The sequence below is a fragment of the Rhagoletis pomonella genome, unplaced genomic scaffold (assembly GCF_013731165.1).
Source record: "Rhagoletis pomonella isolate Grant_MI unplaced genomic scaffold, Rhpom_1.0 Rhpom_scaffold_00006, whole genome shotgun sequence".
NCBI classification, from domain to species: Eukaryota; Metazoa; Arthropoda; class Insecta; order Diptera; family Tephritidae; genus Rhagoletis; species Rhagoletis pomonella.
This window is the reverse complement of record NW_023458560.1, coordinates 59,339,628-59,360,239: the sequence shown is the minus strand read 5'-3', so window position 1 is coordinate 59,360,239 and position 20,612 is coordinate 59,339,628. Positions and strand designations below refer to the sequence as shown.

Below are 20,612 nucleotides of genomic sequence, written 5' to 3'. Positions count from 1 at the left end.
AAGACGGGGAACCTGTAGTTTTCGTGCAAAAAATTTGTGTAATGTGGTAACACAATATAATTCATATCTAAGTGAATTCCCTAGTGAGGTCTGCCGCGATAACCGATCCTAACCTATTATTTTTATTATATTCTACAATCACTGGTTAAACTTTGGTTTTAGTCGCTTTTAGTTTAGACACCTTTCCTACTACTTTTTCGCGTTTTAAGAAAATAAGGTCGTTTAAACTTCGACATTTTTATCTTCCTGACTGACGTTTTTCTCAGACCGCTACTAAGCCCACTTTTGAGTCCCATGTGCTGCCCTGAAAAGCACTTACATATGTACGTCAATTAGTTTGCCTTATTTGTTTTTTTTTTTATAAAATTCAATTTACTGTATTTAAACTTTAATACATACTTCAATACTTACTACGTTAATATGTTTCTATATTTCTATTTTTTTTTTTATTTATCTCCTTTCACCTCTCCGCTCAGGCTTACATCCGCAAACGCATTTGTGTAATGTCTGCTTCAAGATATTCCCCAATCCAGCGGCACTGGAGCGCCACACACAAAGCGAACATACCAAAGATGTTGCTAATAATATAATAACAACAACAACAACAGCACCACAAACGATAGCAACCACTTCAGCGATTGCAACAACATCGGCCAACAACAAAAGCAGCAGCAACAACAATAGCAACAAAAGCGATACAGCGGCGACAAGTGGCGCTGTTACGGCAAATAATACAAGCCATTCTACGAATTGTGATAGAACATCACCGTACAATGCGAAGGTAAGTGTGGGTAAATGTGGGTAGAAATGAAGCTGGGGAGCAACAGCATAATTACAATACAATACAAGGATGTGTCTGGCTATTAAGTGTATGGAGCCGGGTGCAATTGGGGTCCGACTAATGTAACTAATAAATTTCGCAATATTTCATACTAATTACTCCCAAGATATTGTAGATATATGTATGTATATGGCCTTATAGACGCAGACGCAATGCGTTTGGGTTTATTACAATACGTTTGCATTCGCATATAATTCATGTGAATATTAACAAATGACAGCTGACATCAAGCCGGCCTAACGTCATTATTTCCAAGCATATTTGTACTCAGGCCAACTCTATTGCCGACATTTTTTTTTGTGTAACATGAACATTTTTTTCTGCCTTTTGCTTCATACATATTTACATAAAAAACTTCTTTATCTCTCATTAATTAAAATGTTCTATTCGCCACGTAGAAATATACAAGGGGGGTTTGATAAGTCAGTGGCTTTTTGAATTTCAAAGACTGGAATTTTTAAGAGATGAAGAGTTTAAAAAGTTTCTTATTATAATTAGAAAACTTACGAAATATTTATTTGCGAACGAAATTAAAAAAAAAAAATAACTTAAAACCTTAAACATTAAATGCAGCTTTAGTTTAGTTTTGTTTTGTGCGGAAAATGAAAATTTTTGTGAGGAAATTTGTTCTGTACGCATACATTTGTTTACATCGTCACCTTAATGCACAAAGGCCCTAAAGAACAAATTTTTTATTTTACAAGGGAAGCAAAACACTTTTTAAAAAGTGGCATGCAACTCCGTTGTTTTTAGTACTAACACTTTAAAATCTGTGAAAAACGCACTTTCGATAAAAGTGTTGGTTAGGGCCTTTGTGAATTAAGGTACATATTTTATGTTTAAGATCAGACTCTTTTGTAAATACACAAACGTAATTGTATGTATATGTACATACATACAAACATGGATGATATGTGTATGTTGATATTCGCGTACGGGCTGGGAAAATACTTAGCTAGAATAAATAATTTTGAAATATATGTTATTCATTCAAGAAATAGCAAAAAATTAAATTTAAATGTTTAGGCAATTGTGCAGCGGGCTGAACAATGTATGTACTATAGAATCATGGGGGCATTCCTTGCAAAATCGGACACCATTTGGCCTTCACCTCTTTGATTTTTTTCATTATTTTTTTATTTTTTTTTGTTATAGAACCAATCGAGAGTGGCTTCCTTGATTTTTTGTTTTTTTTGTCGTCCGACCGTTTTCGAGATATCGATTTAAGAAAGTAAACATTCCTGTCTTTAAATGCTCTTAACTTGCAAAAAGTGGGCTGATTTGGATCCTCTTTTAATTTTTTTTTTTCAAAAGACTTTTGGAATATAAAATTGAAAAAATTTTCAAAACATTTTTAGTTTAATTAAGTTTTCAAAACAGTATTTCTATAAAATTTTCAAATTTTTAGTTTAAAATGTTTATTAAAAAAAAAAAAAAATGCGCACTGACTGATTTTCTTACAGATTTTTTTTTGTGTTTTTGGGAAATCAACATTTTGTATAAAAAATTTGAATATTACTATAGAAATGCGGTTTTAAATTTTTTTCGAATTGACATATATTCCAAAACTGTTTTGAAAAAGAACTATTTAACAAAGTCCTAGTAGGCCCATTTTTCGCCTTTAAAAAAAGAATGTTTTTTTTTTTCAAAAATTTTTATCTCGAAAACGACTGCACAACAAAATAATTGTTTAAATCATGAATACCTCTATCTATTGGTACTATAACATAAAAAATTAAAAACAAAATCGGAAATGCAAAAACCAAATGGTGTCCGATTTGGCGTGGAACGCCTCGTAAGTACATTAGGGTGGTCGAAAAAAAAATTAACTGAATTTTAACACTCTCACACTTTCACCCCTCGGTGTAGAAAAATATACACCTCTGTTTTTTATATGAACTTAAAAAATATCTATAGGTCGTTTAAAGCGCTTAAAGTTTTCTATGTATATTATATGGCAAAAAAAAACAATTTTCCGCAGAAATTTTGTGGGGTTTTTAGGAGACCTATAAAAAATAATTAGTATTAAAAATGGTGAAATTTAACAATTGGGTATTATTATTGGAAGTCTTCTGGAGAGAAACATAGGTTTCCGATAAAAATTTGTATTTTTTAAGAATTGTATACCATTTCCAGGAAAATTTGATTTTTGCGCATACAAAATACGCGCTTTGAGCGACCTCTGAATATTCTTCGATAATATACATATATTTTTCGATATGGCACAATCTTAGGAGGTGAGAGCATTGAAATTTGGACTTTGCTTTTTCGCAAGTATTTTTTTGGACCACCCTAATGTACATACATGCCTACTCGTGAACGCCGTTTTTGATTTATTATTTCGCATTTAAAATATTTACTCTGTGGCGAAACTTATTAATCAAAACAACTGACAACTGAATTATTCAAAATAAATGCAACAAAAAATATCAAATTATATTACAACTAAATAGAAATGCATACAGTTTTGCAGTTCAACACAAAAATTTCTTGTAATATTTTAAGTGTGACATATTTTTGTAAATGTAAATACCATAATGAATCAACCAAAACTTAAATTTCTTATTACTTTGCCCCCGATGCGAGTCTATAAGCAGGCTTCTAGGCAGTAAATGAAAAAAAAAGAAAATGATCTGCAATAAAAACTTTGCTAACTGAATAATTACGAAAATGTGCAAAAATGTTCATAGTTCCAAAGGGCCCTTGTTGCACTTAACAAAAATGTATGCAAAATTGTTTTGCTTTTAACGTTTACATAAGAAAAATGACATATTCATGATCATTTGTTGTTACAACAACATTTCGTAGACGAGTTCAATGAAAGGCTGGAAAGGGGGGACCGAGTGTGTAAAAAGGTAGACATGCAGTGTAAAGTTTGTTGTAAGAATAAAAAGTTTTAATTGCATTTTAAATGGAGAACAATGCGAATGTTAATGTCGAGACGCCACATTATTGCAACAACAACAAAAAAAAACAACAAGCATATTTGTGTTGGAACTAAAACAGGAACGTGGTTGCTACTTGCAATAACACAATACACAAATAGTAGGTAGGTATGTATGTATGTATGTTCATGCATATTTAATGCAATTGAAGCCAAGAACAACAATGCAGCTAGTGAAACACTTTATATACGTGGCGTGGCAAGTACGAATGAAAGTGATTTATTTGCATTGCACTCATAAATTCTTAAAATAAAAATGATGCTTTCACAACGAAACGTATCTATGAATAATGCGTAGCAAGTGTGAAGGGCGGGCGGGCGGCCAAGCGGGCGCAATTTTCATATTGTTTTAAGGATGAGAGATCGTTTGTATTAATGGGGGAAGAATTTAGTTGGCGCATAGCAAATAGAATGTGCTAAACTATTGGAGGCAAAACAAAATATTTATTAAATTCAAATAAAGTGCGCCGCACAGTATTCTATTTCGGAAAAAAAATTGACAAAATCAAATCAATATCTCTAGAACGAGACGAGATGGCGAAATAGATATGTATGTATAACGAAATTTTAAAGATTTTGAGCGGGAGAATTTAGGAAAAATAGTCTCGTTGGAAAAAAGCATTGTTATTTTTGAGCTTTCGTGCGGCGAATTCCATTTCTTCTACTTCGACGAGTGTTGATTCTTCAGCCATTCGTCGTTTTCTGATAGTTGCACTGACTTTTCCTCCAACAGAGCTTGTAAATTTTAGCTAGGAGTTCTGCTTTGTGTGCTCCTTTTACTGACTTTTCGACCATAAGTCATTACTTACCCAAGTCAATTACCCCGAAACCGCTCACTATTTGTTGCGCCCGCCATTCTCTCTGTGACCAAAGTTGTGTCGTGAATTGCTTCCTAGCATTCTGGTCTTCGAAGATTTGGTTCTCGGCCAATGTGGGTAACTATTAATCGAAGGCGCCAGATATGCCAAGCACTCGCCTTCCTGCTGAGTTAGTGCTTGCGATCCCCAATTCGATTGCCTACGAAAGTCTTCTGTACTGACTCGTGTGTAGCAATGTGAGTTGGCTAAATAGCGCAAAACAGAAGCCTCACCTTTTCCATGACAGCTAGTGCATAGATTTATTGCCTCCCTGGGGCAGCCATAGATAGATAGATTTGTTAGATGATATGCACTGAGACATTAGGCCTATTGTGCCCTCAGAGCTCATCATAGCACATCTTGCAGCTCTAGTGCTATAATGAATTCAAACAGCTTCGATGGCGATAGAGAGTGAATACGCCTAGCCTCTGGCCACATTATTCCCTGATGTGTTAACCTTCTTCTCGCAACCGCATCGTATTCTAAAAGGAGATGCAGTGGGATTTCTGGTGCCATGTCGCAGTATCGACACAAGTCGTCTACACTAATCCCCAGGGTATCCATATGGACCCGCAGCCTGTCTTAGTCCAGTTAGCCATCGATATTCTGCTCTTAACTCTTCCCTTATGGTGTGAATGCAAGGGAGGGTTCTGGTCCTATACCATCCTTCTCATTTCCCTGTATGCCTTTGTGGCCCGGAACTCACAGTAGTTCCCGTGTGTTGTTTTCCTCCAGGGTGTTTGGTCTCGCTACGCATTTCTATTCCACCCGTGATTTAATCTCACATGAGGTTATGGCTTTTAATGCAGCCTGCATTTCGCTACAGATGAAAGTGTGCTGCGTTCCTTATTTTCTCTGTAAAATTATTTCCGCGCAAGCACTGATGGCATAAACCGCCACCTGGAATATACTACGTTAGTTCCCCAGGAGAATGGAGTACTTAGCCTTGGGGTCGAAAATTCCTGCCCCTGTCATTCGTCAGTTTTTGAGCCACCTGTGAACCACATTTTATCGTGGCAGTCTGTTCTATGAATATGTGTAGTGGCGTCAGGTCTAGAATGACCTGCAGGACAGCGGTGGGGCAAGTGCGCATTGCGCCCGGTACGCAGGTGCACGCCAGTCGCTGAAGCCTGGAAAGCGAAGCCCCCACTGTATTTAGAGCGGTCATCTCGAGCTATGCCCCGCGCCCTATACTGCTATTGGCCTTACTAGCATGGTGCACATCCACCTTATGTGTTTTTTGTGACAGCGCTTTCAACGTGCTTTTTCCAAAAAACTTTGCAGTCGAAAACGATCCCCGATATTTTAATTCATTCCAGGTTCCTTCTCTTGGTAAACGGGATGATTACAATTTTTGCTGGGTTGATGTTAAGATCCACCATACCACACCATATTTTTGTTAGGACAACTGCTCTTTGCACAATGTCACAGAGGGTGTTTTCAAATTTTCCCTCGCTATGATTACCATGGAACACTATGCCATTATTGGATAGTAACTCAAGTAGTTCATCTACTACTTAATATGCTCCATAGCAAAGGGGACAGTGCACCCTCTTCAGGGCAGCCGTTTACTGTCGTCACCAGTATGGGTTCGTTTCCTACATCCGCCTCTGTCAGTCTAGTTTGTGGCATTGTTCCGATCCACCTTCGAATCGGGGCGGCTACGTTCCTCTTCTCTAGAGCTCGATCGATTACCTCGTGTGAGGTTTATCAAATGCTCCTTCAATGTTTAAGAATACACAAAGTGCAACCTCATCCCCCTCAACGGAATGCAACCGTATGGTGCTTGACAAATGCAATACCGCAGTGTCCGTTGATCTACCTACACGATAGGTATTCCGCTATCTTCTTGCAAACTCTGGCTGGAGAAAGACTTCATCGAACGAGCAAATGCAAGTTGGTCTGCGGAGCCCACGTGCACGATAGCAAGAAACATCTGGCCTAGGTTATGAAAGGGTAGATCTCGTCCTCTCCTCCGTTTGGAGCGACCACTGCTGCGAGATGTAATTGGAGTTCTCATCGGGCACTGCCTTATGGGAACCCACGCTGCCAGAATGGGTTTGCAATCAAACGATTGCTGTCGTACCTGCCGATATGAGGACGAAATCGAAAGTGTGGAGCATTATCTATGTATGCCACTGTTCCGCTTTGTTAAGGGCTGTCTGGCTGAACTGGACTCTATGATTTTGTGCACTTCATAAGAGCTAAAAATTTATTTCATTTCTAAGGTAAGAAGAGGGACGCAAGGAGGCTTTAATATGGTATCATAAGAGGCCCATGGTAGTCTAAGTGCCTGTAGGTAGCGAAGATAACCTAACCTAACATAGGCACGTTGCCGACAGTGTAACGGCAATGACACAAGGGTGGTAGTTCTTATATGGTTGTTTAGAATTTTCTCCGTTTAGAATTTCGCCTCTGATTAGTCCTTTTTACATATGTATATTGGGTATGAATTTGACAATGAAGCTAATGTCTGAGTTCTGAATCTAATGTCTGTGGCATGAATCGTTAGATCAGATTCCGAGTTTGTATAATCGAATCCTTAAAGGCAATGCTCGGTAAGACAGTAAAGAGTCTTTCGTAAGACAAAGGTGGGAAGATAGCTTCGAAGACTTTTCTTATTCTAGTGCAATTGCCTCATTAAGATATCGCACTGACGGACTGATATGCGCAGCGCTTAATCCAATAAAAACGTTGCTGAGCATATTATCTAGTTCCGAATCGCGCAATTAATGACATTTTTATTCAGCTGCAATTTTTTTGGCGCAAATATTTATTTTCTAACCTCTCTCTACTTCTAGCTTACAGTGAGTACCAATCTTTTTGCTAAGCAAACCAACAGCGAATCAGATGGAAAGCGAACACCAACTCATAGCACATCGACAACAGATAATCAAAATAATATACCAAATTTTCACAGCGCCCACACAGTGGCGGGCAAAAGTCCAGCGGAGCAGGAGCGTTACAGCGAGCCAACGCTACGCGAGCGCATTAAACAAGAACCCGATGCAGAGGCTGAACTCGAGCCGCAACAGCTAAAATGCGATCTTTCGAGATCCTCCCAAGCAGTTGCATTAGCGAGCACCCCAACGCCGACTCTAACGCCATCACCGTTGCCCCCAACACCTACGTTACCTGTTGCAGCGGGTGCGACTGCTTGCGCCCCACCACCAACTACAACGCCCAGCAATACACTGGAGCTTCAGAATGCGCCACCTACAACGCATTCACCATTTGAACTCTCTGGTCATCCACATCTGGCATTGCCACACAACAATGCCGAACAATCGTTGATGCAAATGCAATTACGTAAGTTTTATTAGCTACTTGATGAACTCCACAAACAACCGCTTCATTCTGCCTCACTCTTATTTGCCGTATATTCTTGTGCCGCTCTGCACAATTCTTATTTCTTTTTTTTTTTTTTTTGTATTGTACTCCTTTATATATTCCTTCCTGTGATTCTAACGCGTTTAGTATCCTCACTTCCGCATGATACCATGCAATCCATGCAACTGCACTACGGACACGCCCAACATTATCATCACCAACAACATCTACAACATCAACAACAACAACAACAACAACAACAACAACAACAACAACACTCGTCATCGCATCCCCATCAACAATTGTCGTCACATTGTAAATCTTTACTGCCCGCAGATGCACATCGCTTTCCCGCTAGCCCACTGGACTTTCAACAGGCTCTGATGTCCGTCGGTCCGCCTAGCTTGAGCGTCGATCCTGCTGCCGCTGCGAATCAGAAACACTTCTGTCATGTTTGTCGTCGTAACTTCAGTTCGAGCTCAGCGCTGCAGATCCATATGCGTACCCATACAGGGGATAAGCCTTTCCAATGTAATGTGTGTCAAAAGGCATTCACCACCAAAGGGAATTTGAAGGTAAGTGTTTAAAAGGAAGGGGTTCGGTTGCTTTAGTTAGAAATAAATAGAAATGTTTGCCGTTTTCTACCGATCGCTTGGAAAACTGCCATATTTAATCAATTAATCAAGATATTCACGCAAATCAGAATTAAATTAAAGCAATTACATTTATAGTGCAATTAAGGCCCCGGAAATACATATGTGGATATATGAGACTACTCCCTATTATTTTCCCTAAAACTTACTTCGAATAATTTTTGATCGACTTTTATTTACGGTTGCCAAGAGATCAAGAAAGATAATGACTTGCGATGTCCAGAAACCCGCTTTTGAGTAGTTCTAGAGCTACTGAAAATGAAAAAAAAGTTCTACAAATTATGCCGAAAAAAATTGTTTCCAAAAAGTCGAAAAAGTTTAATACTTGAAAAAAAAATTAAAACTAAAACGGTCAAGTTTAAATAGTGGCAAATCAGCTGCACTTGATAGTAGTAGGTTGAATAAGGAAAGGAATTAGCAACAATAGTTTACGGTATGTACATAGCTCAGTGGTTAACGCTTCTGACTTTGCACATCGATGAAGATGGTTCGATACCTGCTGAAGTCTAGAAAAACGAAGTCTGATGAGGAGATGTGGTGATCTCCGAAATAACTGCTATAACTTCTACCGCTTAGACTTAGTTGCTTTTTGCATTTTTCCTAATAAACAATCGTGGTACAAAGCTCAACAACCATATTAAAAATAAAACTAAAATAGTTCTAAAATTGCTGAAAAGGAAAAAAAAGTTCTACAAAATTAAAAAAAATAAAAATTTCAAAAAGTCGAAAAAATTTATGTTTCCAAAAATTAATGTTTTGACTGTTCTGAGTAGCTTTTCAATAGTTCTGGAGTTCCTGAACAGGAAAAAAAATTCTGCAAAATTATGCGGAAAAATTAGAAACTTTCAAAAAATAAAAAAAATATGTTAAAACTTTTCTGAGTAGCTTTTCAATAAAGTTCCCGAAAAGTAAAAAACAAGTTCTAAAAATCCAAACCAAAAAAAATTGTTTCAAAATAGTCGAAACTGTTTAACAGATAATAAAAAAAAATGTTTAATAAAAGAATAAAATAAAAGTTAAAACTGTTTTGTGTAGCTTTTTAATAGTTGTAGAGTCGCTGAACTGGAAAAAAAGGTCCTGTAAAATTTCGCCGAAAAGAAATCTTCAAAAAAGTTTAAAAATTTTAATATTTTCAATAAAAAAAAAATTAAACCTGTGTTGTGTAGATTTTCAATAGTTGTAGGAAAAGATTAATGTTTGAAAAAAAAAATGTAAACTGTTTACTAGTTCTTGAGTTGCGTTGAGTTGAGTATTTTCCCAAAAAAGTCGAAAAAGTTGATTGTTAAAAAAAAAAAAACTTTTTTGAGTAGCTTTTCAATAGAGTACCTGAAAAGAAAAAGATCTACAAAATTACGCCTTTCAGACAGTTTAGAACTATTGAAAAGCTAATCAGAACAGCTTTCATTTTTATTTATTTTTTTCAAACTCTTAACTTTTTCGACTTTTTTAAAAAAATATTTGGTTTGGCGTAATTTTCCAGAACTTTTTTCCTGTTCAGGAACTGTAGATCTTTCTAGGGTGGTCGGCCATTCGTAATTCAATCGATTGACTCAGGCTTTTGGTCTAAATAATTTAACCTTTAGTGTCTTACTTTTTGGTAGTTTTGGGCATTCGTCGTATTTTAAGTTTCGAATTTTTTGAGGAATATTACGAAAATTTTCATGGCTTTTAGGGTTTCTTTGTGTTTCAGTTTTCGGGATGTTTCCCTTGTTTTACGGACTTTTCGAGGTCTTTTGGAACTTTTTTTTATCAGGATTCCTCGGGACTTTTCCCCATTTTTCAAGTGAATTTTGCTTTTTTCAGGACTTAATCGAATCTTATCGGAATTTTTAGTTTTTTTTGGGTTTCACAGAACTTTAGCAGAGCTTTTCGCGTTTTTTCTGAAGTTTGCCGATCTAAAAGTTCATTTAAGTCCCGGTTTTGTTTCCATTAATGCCCTGAAGTTAAGGGCAAAAAATAATGCTAAAAAATATCAGGCAATCTTCGTAATTTTCTTTAACAGTAAAAAAAAATCCGGTATAATGACTAACATAAATTTGCCAGCACTGAGTCCGGCAACCATAACGACCTCACCAAAAACTACATCAGTCGCTTCATACACAGCTTTAAAAGTATTCATAGCCATTCAAGCCACTTTCTTTCTTTTCACTTATTAATATTTCAACAGGTTCACATGGGCACGCATATGTGGACGAATCCCACATCGCGACGTGGTAGACGCATGTCACTTGAGTTACCACTACATCGGCCGGGCAGTATGCCACCGGAGACGGATTTTATGCAACGACGTCCAGAGATATTTTTTCCATATTTGCCGCCATTTTTCAATGGACTACCGCCAAAGGTAAGATCAGAAGAGAGTTTGATTTTACTAGCCCAAGGGGGAATTGCACCGATAATAGTATGAATGCTGTGGATAATGTAGGGCATCAAGAGATAGAGTATACTCCAACGGTTGTAAAAATTAGGTCTAAATTGCAAGAATATTTGAACAAAATTTGCGTTTAAAGAACAGATAAATTTTAAAAGCTACTCGAGAAAACGGATCTAAGGACTGTAAAAGAAATCTTTGCATAGGCTGTGCTAACTAAATAGCTACATACAAATACTTAGAAACATCGGCTCTCGCCCTCATCTGAATCTAACACCCCACTTATTTGCCTTCTTCATACATTTCTTTCTTCACCCTCTCCACTTAGCCCAGTGACCTGAGCCCTGGCGCCTTTCCCAACCTTACGCCGCCACATTTTCCGAATGGCTCGAATGCTGGTAAATATCCACCTGGACTGCTAGGATTGCCACCATTTCTGGCACCGCCTTATAACTTTGCCGGCATGACGCCACAGCCACACGGCGAGCATGCGCAAGCAGATAGTAAATCACCAACACCACCAACAAGAGAAGACAGCAAACGCGGAGAGAGCCCAACGCGTGGCACGACGCTAGAAGTTACGGCGCCTTGGCATATGCTAGGAAAAATTAAAACGGAGAACAATCAAAATGAAGAACGGCGATCAATAACGCCGCCGACGATGAGTAGTCAAATGGTGGATGAGACGCGTGGCGACGCGCAGCGTTTAGTAGAGTGAGATAGATATCCAAATTATAATAGAGCTACGCATGCGATATAATAAAACCTTTCGGGCGAACTAAAAATAATTGTGAATTTGAAATTAGTTTTTTAGCGGATAGTGAAACTGAAAACATGGTTTTTGTGGAGTACATATCGTAAAATGGTAAAAATGCTTAAAAAAATTATTGCTAAACTATATGCTATATTATTAAATGATATTAAATGGAAGTAGTAGACTTAGATCTAAAATAAAATATAAGTATGTAAAAGCAGAAATAGAAATTATTTAGGCAAAATGCGTAAAATAAGAAGCGTAGAATATCATTCAAAGCAAGCGAAGTAGAGTTAGGTTCCAAAACAAAAAAAAAAAAAAAACAATAATTCGTATGGAACGCATGTATGCATTTAAGTGGCATTAAATTAGTGTACAGTTAGAAAGTAATAGCTGTATAAATTGCATTAGAAAGAAAAATAATTATACATAAATACTTACTAAATATGTATCTAGTATATTCATGAGAACCTTTTAATTTATTTAGTCTAGAAAAAAAGTGGCAATTAACGGCAACGATTGTGGCTAAGCAAAATTTTACGTCTAGGTACATACATGTATGTCCCCATATATTGTCATACATGTGTATGTATGTAAGTGCATGTGACACGCGTGCAATGTAATGTATTGTAATATAAATAAAATTAAAATAAATTGAAAACATAAATTATTAACTGCGCTGTACGATTACTGAAGCTTTTTATTTTAAAAACAAATACTTAGATCGTAAAATTTGGATAGTAAAAAATAAAGTTGAACGATTATAGGAAATGGTAAACACTTTACCAGGTATTACTGGCTGGGTTTGCATGTAATTAGCGGGGTTTACATGTGTGATTGGAAGAAGGATATATGCAAGTGGTAACACTAAAAAATACTCTACGATTCAAAACCACAGCTACAAATTTTTTGTTTTGTTTTGTGACTCTTTCTTGTGTGTACAAGTGAGTATTCTTGGACTAGTTTACTGCTATCTTCGGGACTAGTTTAGGACCATTTTTGTACTAGTTTGGAACGTGTTCGATATCATTTCAGCACAAATTTACGACGTTTTTCCACCGTTTGGGGGGGGCACGTTCAGGACTATTTCAGCACCACTTCGGCACTGGACGTGTGATCTAGGACACCCTATATAATGTTTTCTTGTCTCTACCGTTTTGTTTAACAAAATCACTGCACACAGAACACAGTAAGCAACCACACAAATGCAAACACCCTAATGTAAATCAATAGCGATGACTCGCAAGTGCTGGTTACCAATTAAACGATAAATATTTGTAAGAGAAAATTATGCGGTGAAAATAAAGAAGAATGTGAATAAATAATAAAGAAATGATAATTTATTGTGCAAAATCGAGTAATAATTTGAGTTTCACTTAATCACAACCAGAGTAATGGAGGGGTAATGGCAAGTAGGTATATAACAATGGAATGGGCACAAGCTGGGGAGCATAAATCTTGCAACGGACAATAGAATGAAGTTCAATGGATTTATGAGTGGCACGCACCAAGTGGGTAAGTATAGAATTATTTATACGCTTACATATTGGATCGACTACATGCTGTAAGTGCCACATGTTGCAATTAACATACATATCTATGCATTTATGTTGCTTGCATTTGTGACACAATTATAAGTTGCATACATATGTATGCATGTATATGATTGCGCGCCCCATTTGTTGTGTAATGAATATTCCAAAAATTTCGTCTGCACTTTAGCGCGTCTGGCTGCGGACGGCCGAGCGCAAGCACGCGCCCCAACAAACGCCCGCTTTGCTGTGACAATGCATTACGCTATAAAAGCTATAGTGTAGCAAGTTGCCACAGTTGGTTGCATATGTCGCACATGCATACATGCCGCCGCATATAGATCATCTTCAGCAACTATTAAGCGCGGCATTCCAAACACTTCATAATGACAATGCTGAGTACACGCCCGCCGCCTTCGCCGCTCGCACTCCCCCTTCGCCCAACACGCCGAAACAAAATCTTTGCTTTTGTTACTTTCTTTGTTTTTTTTTTGCATTTGCACTCAGCGTATTTGTTAAATATTTTACGCATTTGCCACCCAAAAATCGCGCACCAACACTTCACACCACCAGCTGGTCCAACGCTTCGCGACGCGTCGCTGGCACATGCCTCAGCTTTTGTCGCAGCACTTCATCGCTGCTGCTGCCACTGCCATCGCCGCCACCATTGCCACCATACCACATAGCAGATGTGCTAAGTGCCGCGGAATTTTATTTAATTTTAATTTTTTCCTGCTTTCTCAGCTCTGCAAAAATTTGTGCGTTTTTATTTTTGGCTTTGCTGTCAGTGGCATTCGCGCGCTCGTTCCCTCAGTACTACTCAACTACTCTATGTATGTACTTGCTCACCACTGCTTTTTTGTTTGTGTGCTGCTGCTGCCTGCCGGCTGATCTCTGGGTGAGCGCACTGAATAAATTATAATTTCTAGACCGAGACATCTTCATGTCTGCGTAAATTAAAAATCAAAAAAATGAATTTTCATAGCTCTTGCTGCTGCTGCTGCTGATTCTATGCATAAATGTGATTGTTTATTGTTGTTGTTGTTGTTGTTGTAATCTGTGTAAATGTTAGCAAATACTTGAATTATTTGCTGGCAAAGTCGGAAATTTAATTTGCATGCAAGTGTGAAATAAATTTGTTAAATACTTGTGCTGCTATGTGCATTAGGGTGGTCCTTAAATGTAGGAAGCAAATTTTTACATCAGATTTCCTAAGCCCCAACCCCTACGTCGATGCTGCTATAGTCGAAGGTATCACATATAAATTTTGGCCCCGATTGGAGTCGGTTAAGGCGTGGCATGCGCAGGGGTCAAAATTCAGATTACCCTATGAAGACGTATTAATCGACTCCAATCGGGACCAAAATTATGTGTGAAATCTTCGACTACGGTAGGGTCGGTTTTGGGTATGAGTTGGCAAAAAAATAAATTTTAATTTTTTGAGCCTCTATAGAGGAATTTGAACTTTTGCGTCTGCGCGACAGGCCTTAACCGTCTCCAATCGGGACCAAAATTTATATGTGATATCTGTGACTGTGGTATTACCGATTGAAGGGGTGAGACTGAAAAAAATTGCCCATTTGATTTTTCAAGGACCACCCTAATGCACATACATATTTAAGAAGATATATTTTTAAGTAGTTACATATCTCAAAGAAAACGAAATATTTAATTGAAATTTGATTTCAATTATAATAGAATAATTGAAAGTCATGGGTGGAAAAAATAATTTAGAAATGAGTACAAGCTGCTAAATGCGGAAGAGTATTTAAAGGCACCGAGAAAATGAATTGCGTCGTTTTAAGGCATTTTGTAAAGCCTAAGAGACTTTCAATAAGATCAGCAAGTACTATCCGCAACCTCGATGGCCAAAGATGTTATTAGCCTCCCTTATAAAAGTTAAAAGTTTCTTGGTACATGAATTCCTCACCTTAAGGGTATCGACTGTGGAGGAACTGAAGTATTGCAGTCTTAGTCTGGCAACCACACATAATGTGCACCGACGTCTCCCCGTCTTCAAGACAAAGACTGCTGTCTTTGTGGAAAGACCAATGCGGTGAATGTGAGAGCGTAACTTGATGTTGGCTCTGCCCAAGAGACTTATATCTGTCCTAGCAAAAGGATAACCTGGCCTGTCTAATGCCCCCCACCTCTCCCCCAGTACTTACTGTGGTCTGAGTTTACCCATGTTTCAGTTATGAGCCTCTAACTACACCAACAGAGTCCACAAAATGGTTCCGGCCCCACAAGTAAAGACGATGAGCCTTCCCTTGCCAATTCGTCGACTGTGTCATTACGTACCCAGCCCTTATGACCGCCTCGTGATCTAAAAATATAACTAGAAACTAGCCTTTTAAACCCTTCTCAAGGTGCAGCTCTGCTCTGCTCCCATCTATGATCCGGTCAAGATGTGATTCTGAGTACTGATCGCGGTCTAAATCTTCTCGTTGCTGAGCTGAAGGCTCTGGGGGAAATATCCTCGGATTACGTGAGTTGGAGGGAACTCCTTTCCGTCCACAAGGTTCACATGCAGACCACACTCACACACAGACCACGTCCACTGGAGGGACGCACCTTACGTACTTGGTCTTTACGTCGGCCCTCGAGTTCTAAGTCGCGAAGTTTGTTATCGCCTCTTGCAGCAGTGTACGTGGCTCTGCTGTTAAAGAATTGTTGACTGTGTCAATCGGAGCAAAACCCAACTCCACGCTATGAGCCGGTATGAATTGTTTTGTGACCTTTTCGCGAGGTGATTGCTCCCCACCGCGAATACTTTTCAACTTCCCAATGGTCGCTGACGTACTTTAAGCCATTTTTAATGCTTGCTTCCTGGACAGCCATCCCGGCCCTTGCAAACAAGAATATGAAATCCAAACTGGTTAGAAACTGATTTGACACGCTACAAATTTTGGCAACTGAGCTGGGTACCAGACCATTGTGGAATCGAAGGCAATGAGGTTGCCGACCAGTTGGCACGAGAAGGATCGTTAACTGCCTTTTGCGGGACGTGAACCATTTTGTGGTCTTAATGACTGGTCACAACCAAATGCGATTCCACTTGCACAGAATGGGTGTGATCACAGAGTCGGAATGACGGCTCTGCCTCGGGTATGATGCAACTTCGGAGCATATTCTCTGCCACTGTCTGGGTTTGGCCAGACAAAGATTGATTTATTTTAAATCTTCAATAGTCGAACCCTTTGTTATAAGGAATTCACCTACCAAGGGCTTTTTAGAATTCATTAGGGAAGCCGAAAGTATCTTGGCCATCCTGGGTTAGCGACTCTCTCTTTAAGAGATACTAATGACCTTTCAGATCGCGGTGTCTCTTGTTTTGTTACACCCAAAAAACTAACTTCTGGTATATAAAAAAAACTAGATGAAAATCCGAGTTATTCGATTGTACAAATCCGGTATTCTGAAAATCTAAAAATATTCAAGAAACCGGTTTAAGACCGGTTTGAAAAAACAAACTCAAACTCCCTACTGCGGACCTTGTCGGGCATCGACGACATAATGACCTCAATCCGGTTCAGTGTTGCCACAGACAAATTTTTTTTCCTACTGAAACTTCCTACCACCAAAACCTACCAAACAATTTTTTGTGTTTTTAATTTTTTGTTCAATATCACATTTTTAAAAAATGTAGCTAAATTAACATTTAGTAAAACGAGGACACAGCTAATACAATAATAATAAATTAACTGCGTATAAGAATTAATTTTTCTGTACAGACTTATGCGCTCTAAGAAGATCCAACTTTAGGCTACTCAAAAATCTAAGCACTATGGACGGTGCCATATTCCAAATTTTATATGGAGAAGAACATCGTTCTCCAAAGTTTATAAGTCTACGATTCATTTTTTGTGATCAGGTACATAGAATATACTCCGTGGTTTCCTCCACCAGCCCACAAAACCTACAGTACGTTTGTACAGAAAGTCCCATTTGATTCAAATGGTACCTTAACTTGCAGTGTGCTGTCAATTAGCCAGTAAGAGTTCCAAGTACAAGAAGTCTTCTTAGCTCATAACGCCATAAAGTATGTATGGATATTTATGTTCTTTATTGGTACTAATAAGCCTACCAACCTACCAAGTGGAAAAAAACCAACCAGTTTTGGTAGGAAAAGCCCATGTGTGGCAACACTGATCCGGTTATTATGATGAACGATATCTCAGTATCGTGTTGGAGGCTATTTTAATATATAGATTCCAGACTTTCCATTCATAGAAGTCACGAAGGCCGGGGTGGTTAGGTCAAACCAGCTCATTGAGAACTTCTCAAGTTCCTAGGGAGCTTTTCGGTCATTCCATGGTTAAAGGGATGTTCCGCTTCCCAATGCGCGTAGAGGAAAGTCGCACTTATTTGATATGCTCACAAAAAAATTTTCTTCACTCGTACAGACATATTTATAGAAAATAAACTAAAATTTACTCACAAACTCCTCGCATTTGTGTGCCCTTTACTACCACTACTCCACTTGCAACTATCTGATTTTGTTCGTCATTTGCTACAACAGATATAAACAACAAATAATATACGTGCACCTTTAACGGTTAACACGAATATTCCATTTCGAGCGCACATGCCACTGTCAACAGAGTACTCCGCCAGCAAAGTAAAAGTAGTAGTAGATAGTAATAATACTAAAAATTGAGTACTACCTTCAAATATGTGGCAACGCTTGTATGTACATATGTACGTGGAGTGTGAGTAGGTGCTGCTAGTCGCATGTGAATCACGGTCATGCGGCAAGTGGCAAGTAGCGCGCAAATAGGCGTAGACGACACGTGATGTCTAGGACGTACGTAGAGTACGTAGAAGTGGCGAGCGTAAAAACCTCCTGCAGTGTGTTGTTAAGGAGGCAGGAGCAGGAAGGTGGGCTAGCTGGTTAGCTAACAGGCCATATGAGTGTTTTGTTGCACGTTGCAAGCTGATTGAAGATTCCAATTGTGAAACAAACGAGCAGAGTAATTGAGGCAGAAATTGAAACGACAAGCGACCGAAGGTGTAACGCGCGCATATGTGGATGCAATGCCAATATATTTATATATGTAAGTAGGTAAGCATGTCTGTATGTTTTTCATAGGCAAGTATGACGGTAGTCGCACGTATGTAGGTGCGGCTGCTAAGGACAAAATCCGAATGTGATGCACCTAAATGTGGCCATGGCTATGGTGCGCTGCGAGTACTGATCGCAATGATATACAGGTTGCAAGTGTCTGCTTGCTGCCATGTTGCATGTGTTGCAAGTTGTTTTTACTGCACAATTTCTAATTTTTTTTTTGTTGGCATTTTTGTACAATCAGATAGTTGGCACACAAACAACCTAAAAAATAGCAAACTCCACTTGCTTGCCACTTGCCACTTGCAACTTGCAACAATTAGTGTAAAATTTGTGATATTAATAAAATTTCATTTGTCGCGTATATTTTTTGTTTGTTTTTATTTTATTTTTTTTTTTGTCTGAAAAAATTGAAGAAAAATCTCACAAATCAGCAACATGCAACATGCAACAACACTTGCAGTTTGTGTGTGTGTGTGTGTATTTGCCGCAAAGTGGCCTTTGCTGCTTTCGCACAATTATCGGCAAATGCGCCATGCCGCTTGCCACAAATGACTTCATCTGCCAAGCAGCCGCTGCCTCGCTTCTTAACTTTTTTCTCATTTTCCACAAACTGAAAATTGATGCCAAATTAATTTCGCCCAATTACAGACAACTAGGCGCCACCATCCAGCCAATTATGCCACATGCCGCAACATCAAAGCGCGCTGCGCATACATCAAATGTGCCAAAAGTGGCAGCTAAGCAGCGGCAGCGACGGTGGTGCTGTTGGCGGTGGCGGCATGTTGCAACACACATATTTTTCATAAGCGCTACATTTTTTGCGCGCATTTCATAATTCTTCGCCATAGACGTCGCGTCGCGTCTGCTCTCCGTCCTAGCCCTTTGCACGCTGCTCCACTACGCAGCTCATTTGCTATTCGACACTGAATTTTGTTAGATTTGCCACTTACAATCTTCTCTCTTCTTTCTATAGCCAACAGCCACCTCAGCCTCAGTCGCCACCGCCAGACTGTTAATTAGTCATAAAGATCAAACAAATTGCATGCCACATGTATTAAATGCAACAAATGGCTGTGCTGCCGCATATATTAGAAAACGTACATGAAAAATGCTGAGGAAAATATGCGCCAACAACGAAAAATTATGCATAAATTTTTGCCACCTCTCGCGTTCGGACTCGCTCTCTGTCTGCCGTCTGGCCAGCCAGCCATCCAACCATGTCCCAGCTGCTGACTTGCCGCCTGCCGCCTGCCGCTTCGTCGCTTTTTGTTGTCTGTCTGGTGTCACTACGCGCCGGGAGGTAGTCTCTAAGTACCAGCTATCTCGCCGCCGCTTCCCTACCCTTCAGCTGCCTCTTGGCAACCACCACCTCATCTTTGTTGCCCTCCTCCGCCTTACACTCCGTTGCTTCGTAATCGCCTGTGTCAACGACAAGCGGCAATTATGATTGCATATCTGTTCTCTGTGTCTGGTTGCCCCCCTTACCTTTCTCTCAGCTTCCCTGCTCCAATCTGCAGACTGACGGTGACATTCAGCCTCCTTGCTGTTCTCCACGCTTATGAAATATGACGCTGAAATAAATTATTTTTCTCGGGAAAAATGCAACTTGGTGGAAAATCGAAAATTATCATGAGACAGATGTGCCACAGCAGCCAGAAGCCAACAGTGACGGCAGACATGTAATGTGCATTTGCAACATTTATTTCTTAATTTTTAATTTCTTCTCGTTTTTGCGGTTTCTTTTCAATTTGCATTGTAAATTTATAATAAAACGCGTCGTGTTAAATTTTGCGACGCATTATGGCCAATAATGTATGGTTGGTGTGAAGATTATGGCAGGGGGAGTTGAGTGTTGACAATAGCAGGCTTTTAAAGTGTTTTTTTTTAGTATAATTCTGTGCGTGTAATAATTTAGTCTTATTCAAAACATTTTTGTTCGCTATAGCTCAAAAGAAATGGGTTTTTTCGATTTAAAAAAATGCGAAAGGTCCTTTTTTAGTTGCGATTCAGGGTAGCAGGTGTGAAGTAAAACATACAGGAGCTCTGGTTTATTGCTACACTCAATCCTGTACAAGACTCCTGGCCCAGACGAGGTTACAGTCAGCGAGGACTTCAGGCCTACTATTTATCTTCCTTTCAACTAAAGCTGATGGAACAGATTATAGAGTGCTGAGTAGTCAATTCAGGAGTAAAGCCCTCTCTCGACGTACGAAAACCACACTCTATAAGTCACTCATCATGCGTGTGCAGGTGTATGGC

The 20,612-nt window shown here is 38.9% G+C and overlaps 1 protein-coding gene across 1 annotated transcript in view; it reads left to right on the top strand.

Annotated features, from left to right (window-relative positions):
* The window catches only part of LOC118741017 (homeotic protein spalt-major), a 61,706-nt gene extending 49,823 nt beyond the window's left edge, over nucleotides 1–11,883 (top strand). Inside the window, exons 3-7 of the mRNA XM_036472803.1 lie at nucleotides 477–781; nucleotides 7,444–7,951; nucleotides 8,120–8,547; nucleotides 10,793–10,969; nucleotides 11,325–11,883. Of these exons, the coding sequence (XP_036328696.1) occupies nucleotides 477–781; nucleotides 7,444–7,951; nucleotides 8,120–8,547; nucleotides 10,793–10,969; nucleotides 11,325–11,714 (1,808 nt within the window). The 3' untranslated portion in view covers nucleotides 11,715–11,883. The remainder of the gene's footprint in view (nucleotides 1–476; nucleotides 782–7,443; nucleotides 7,952–8,119; nucleotides 8,548–10,792; nucleotides 10,970–11,324) is intronic.
* Nucleotides 11,884–20,612: the final 8,729 nt, after the last annotated feature.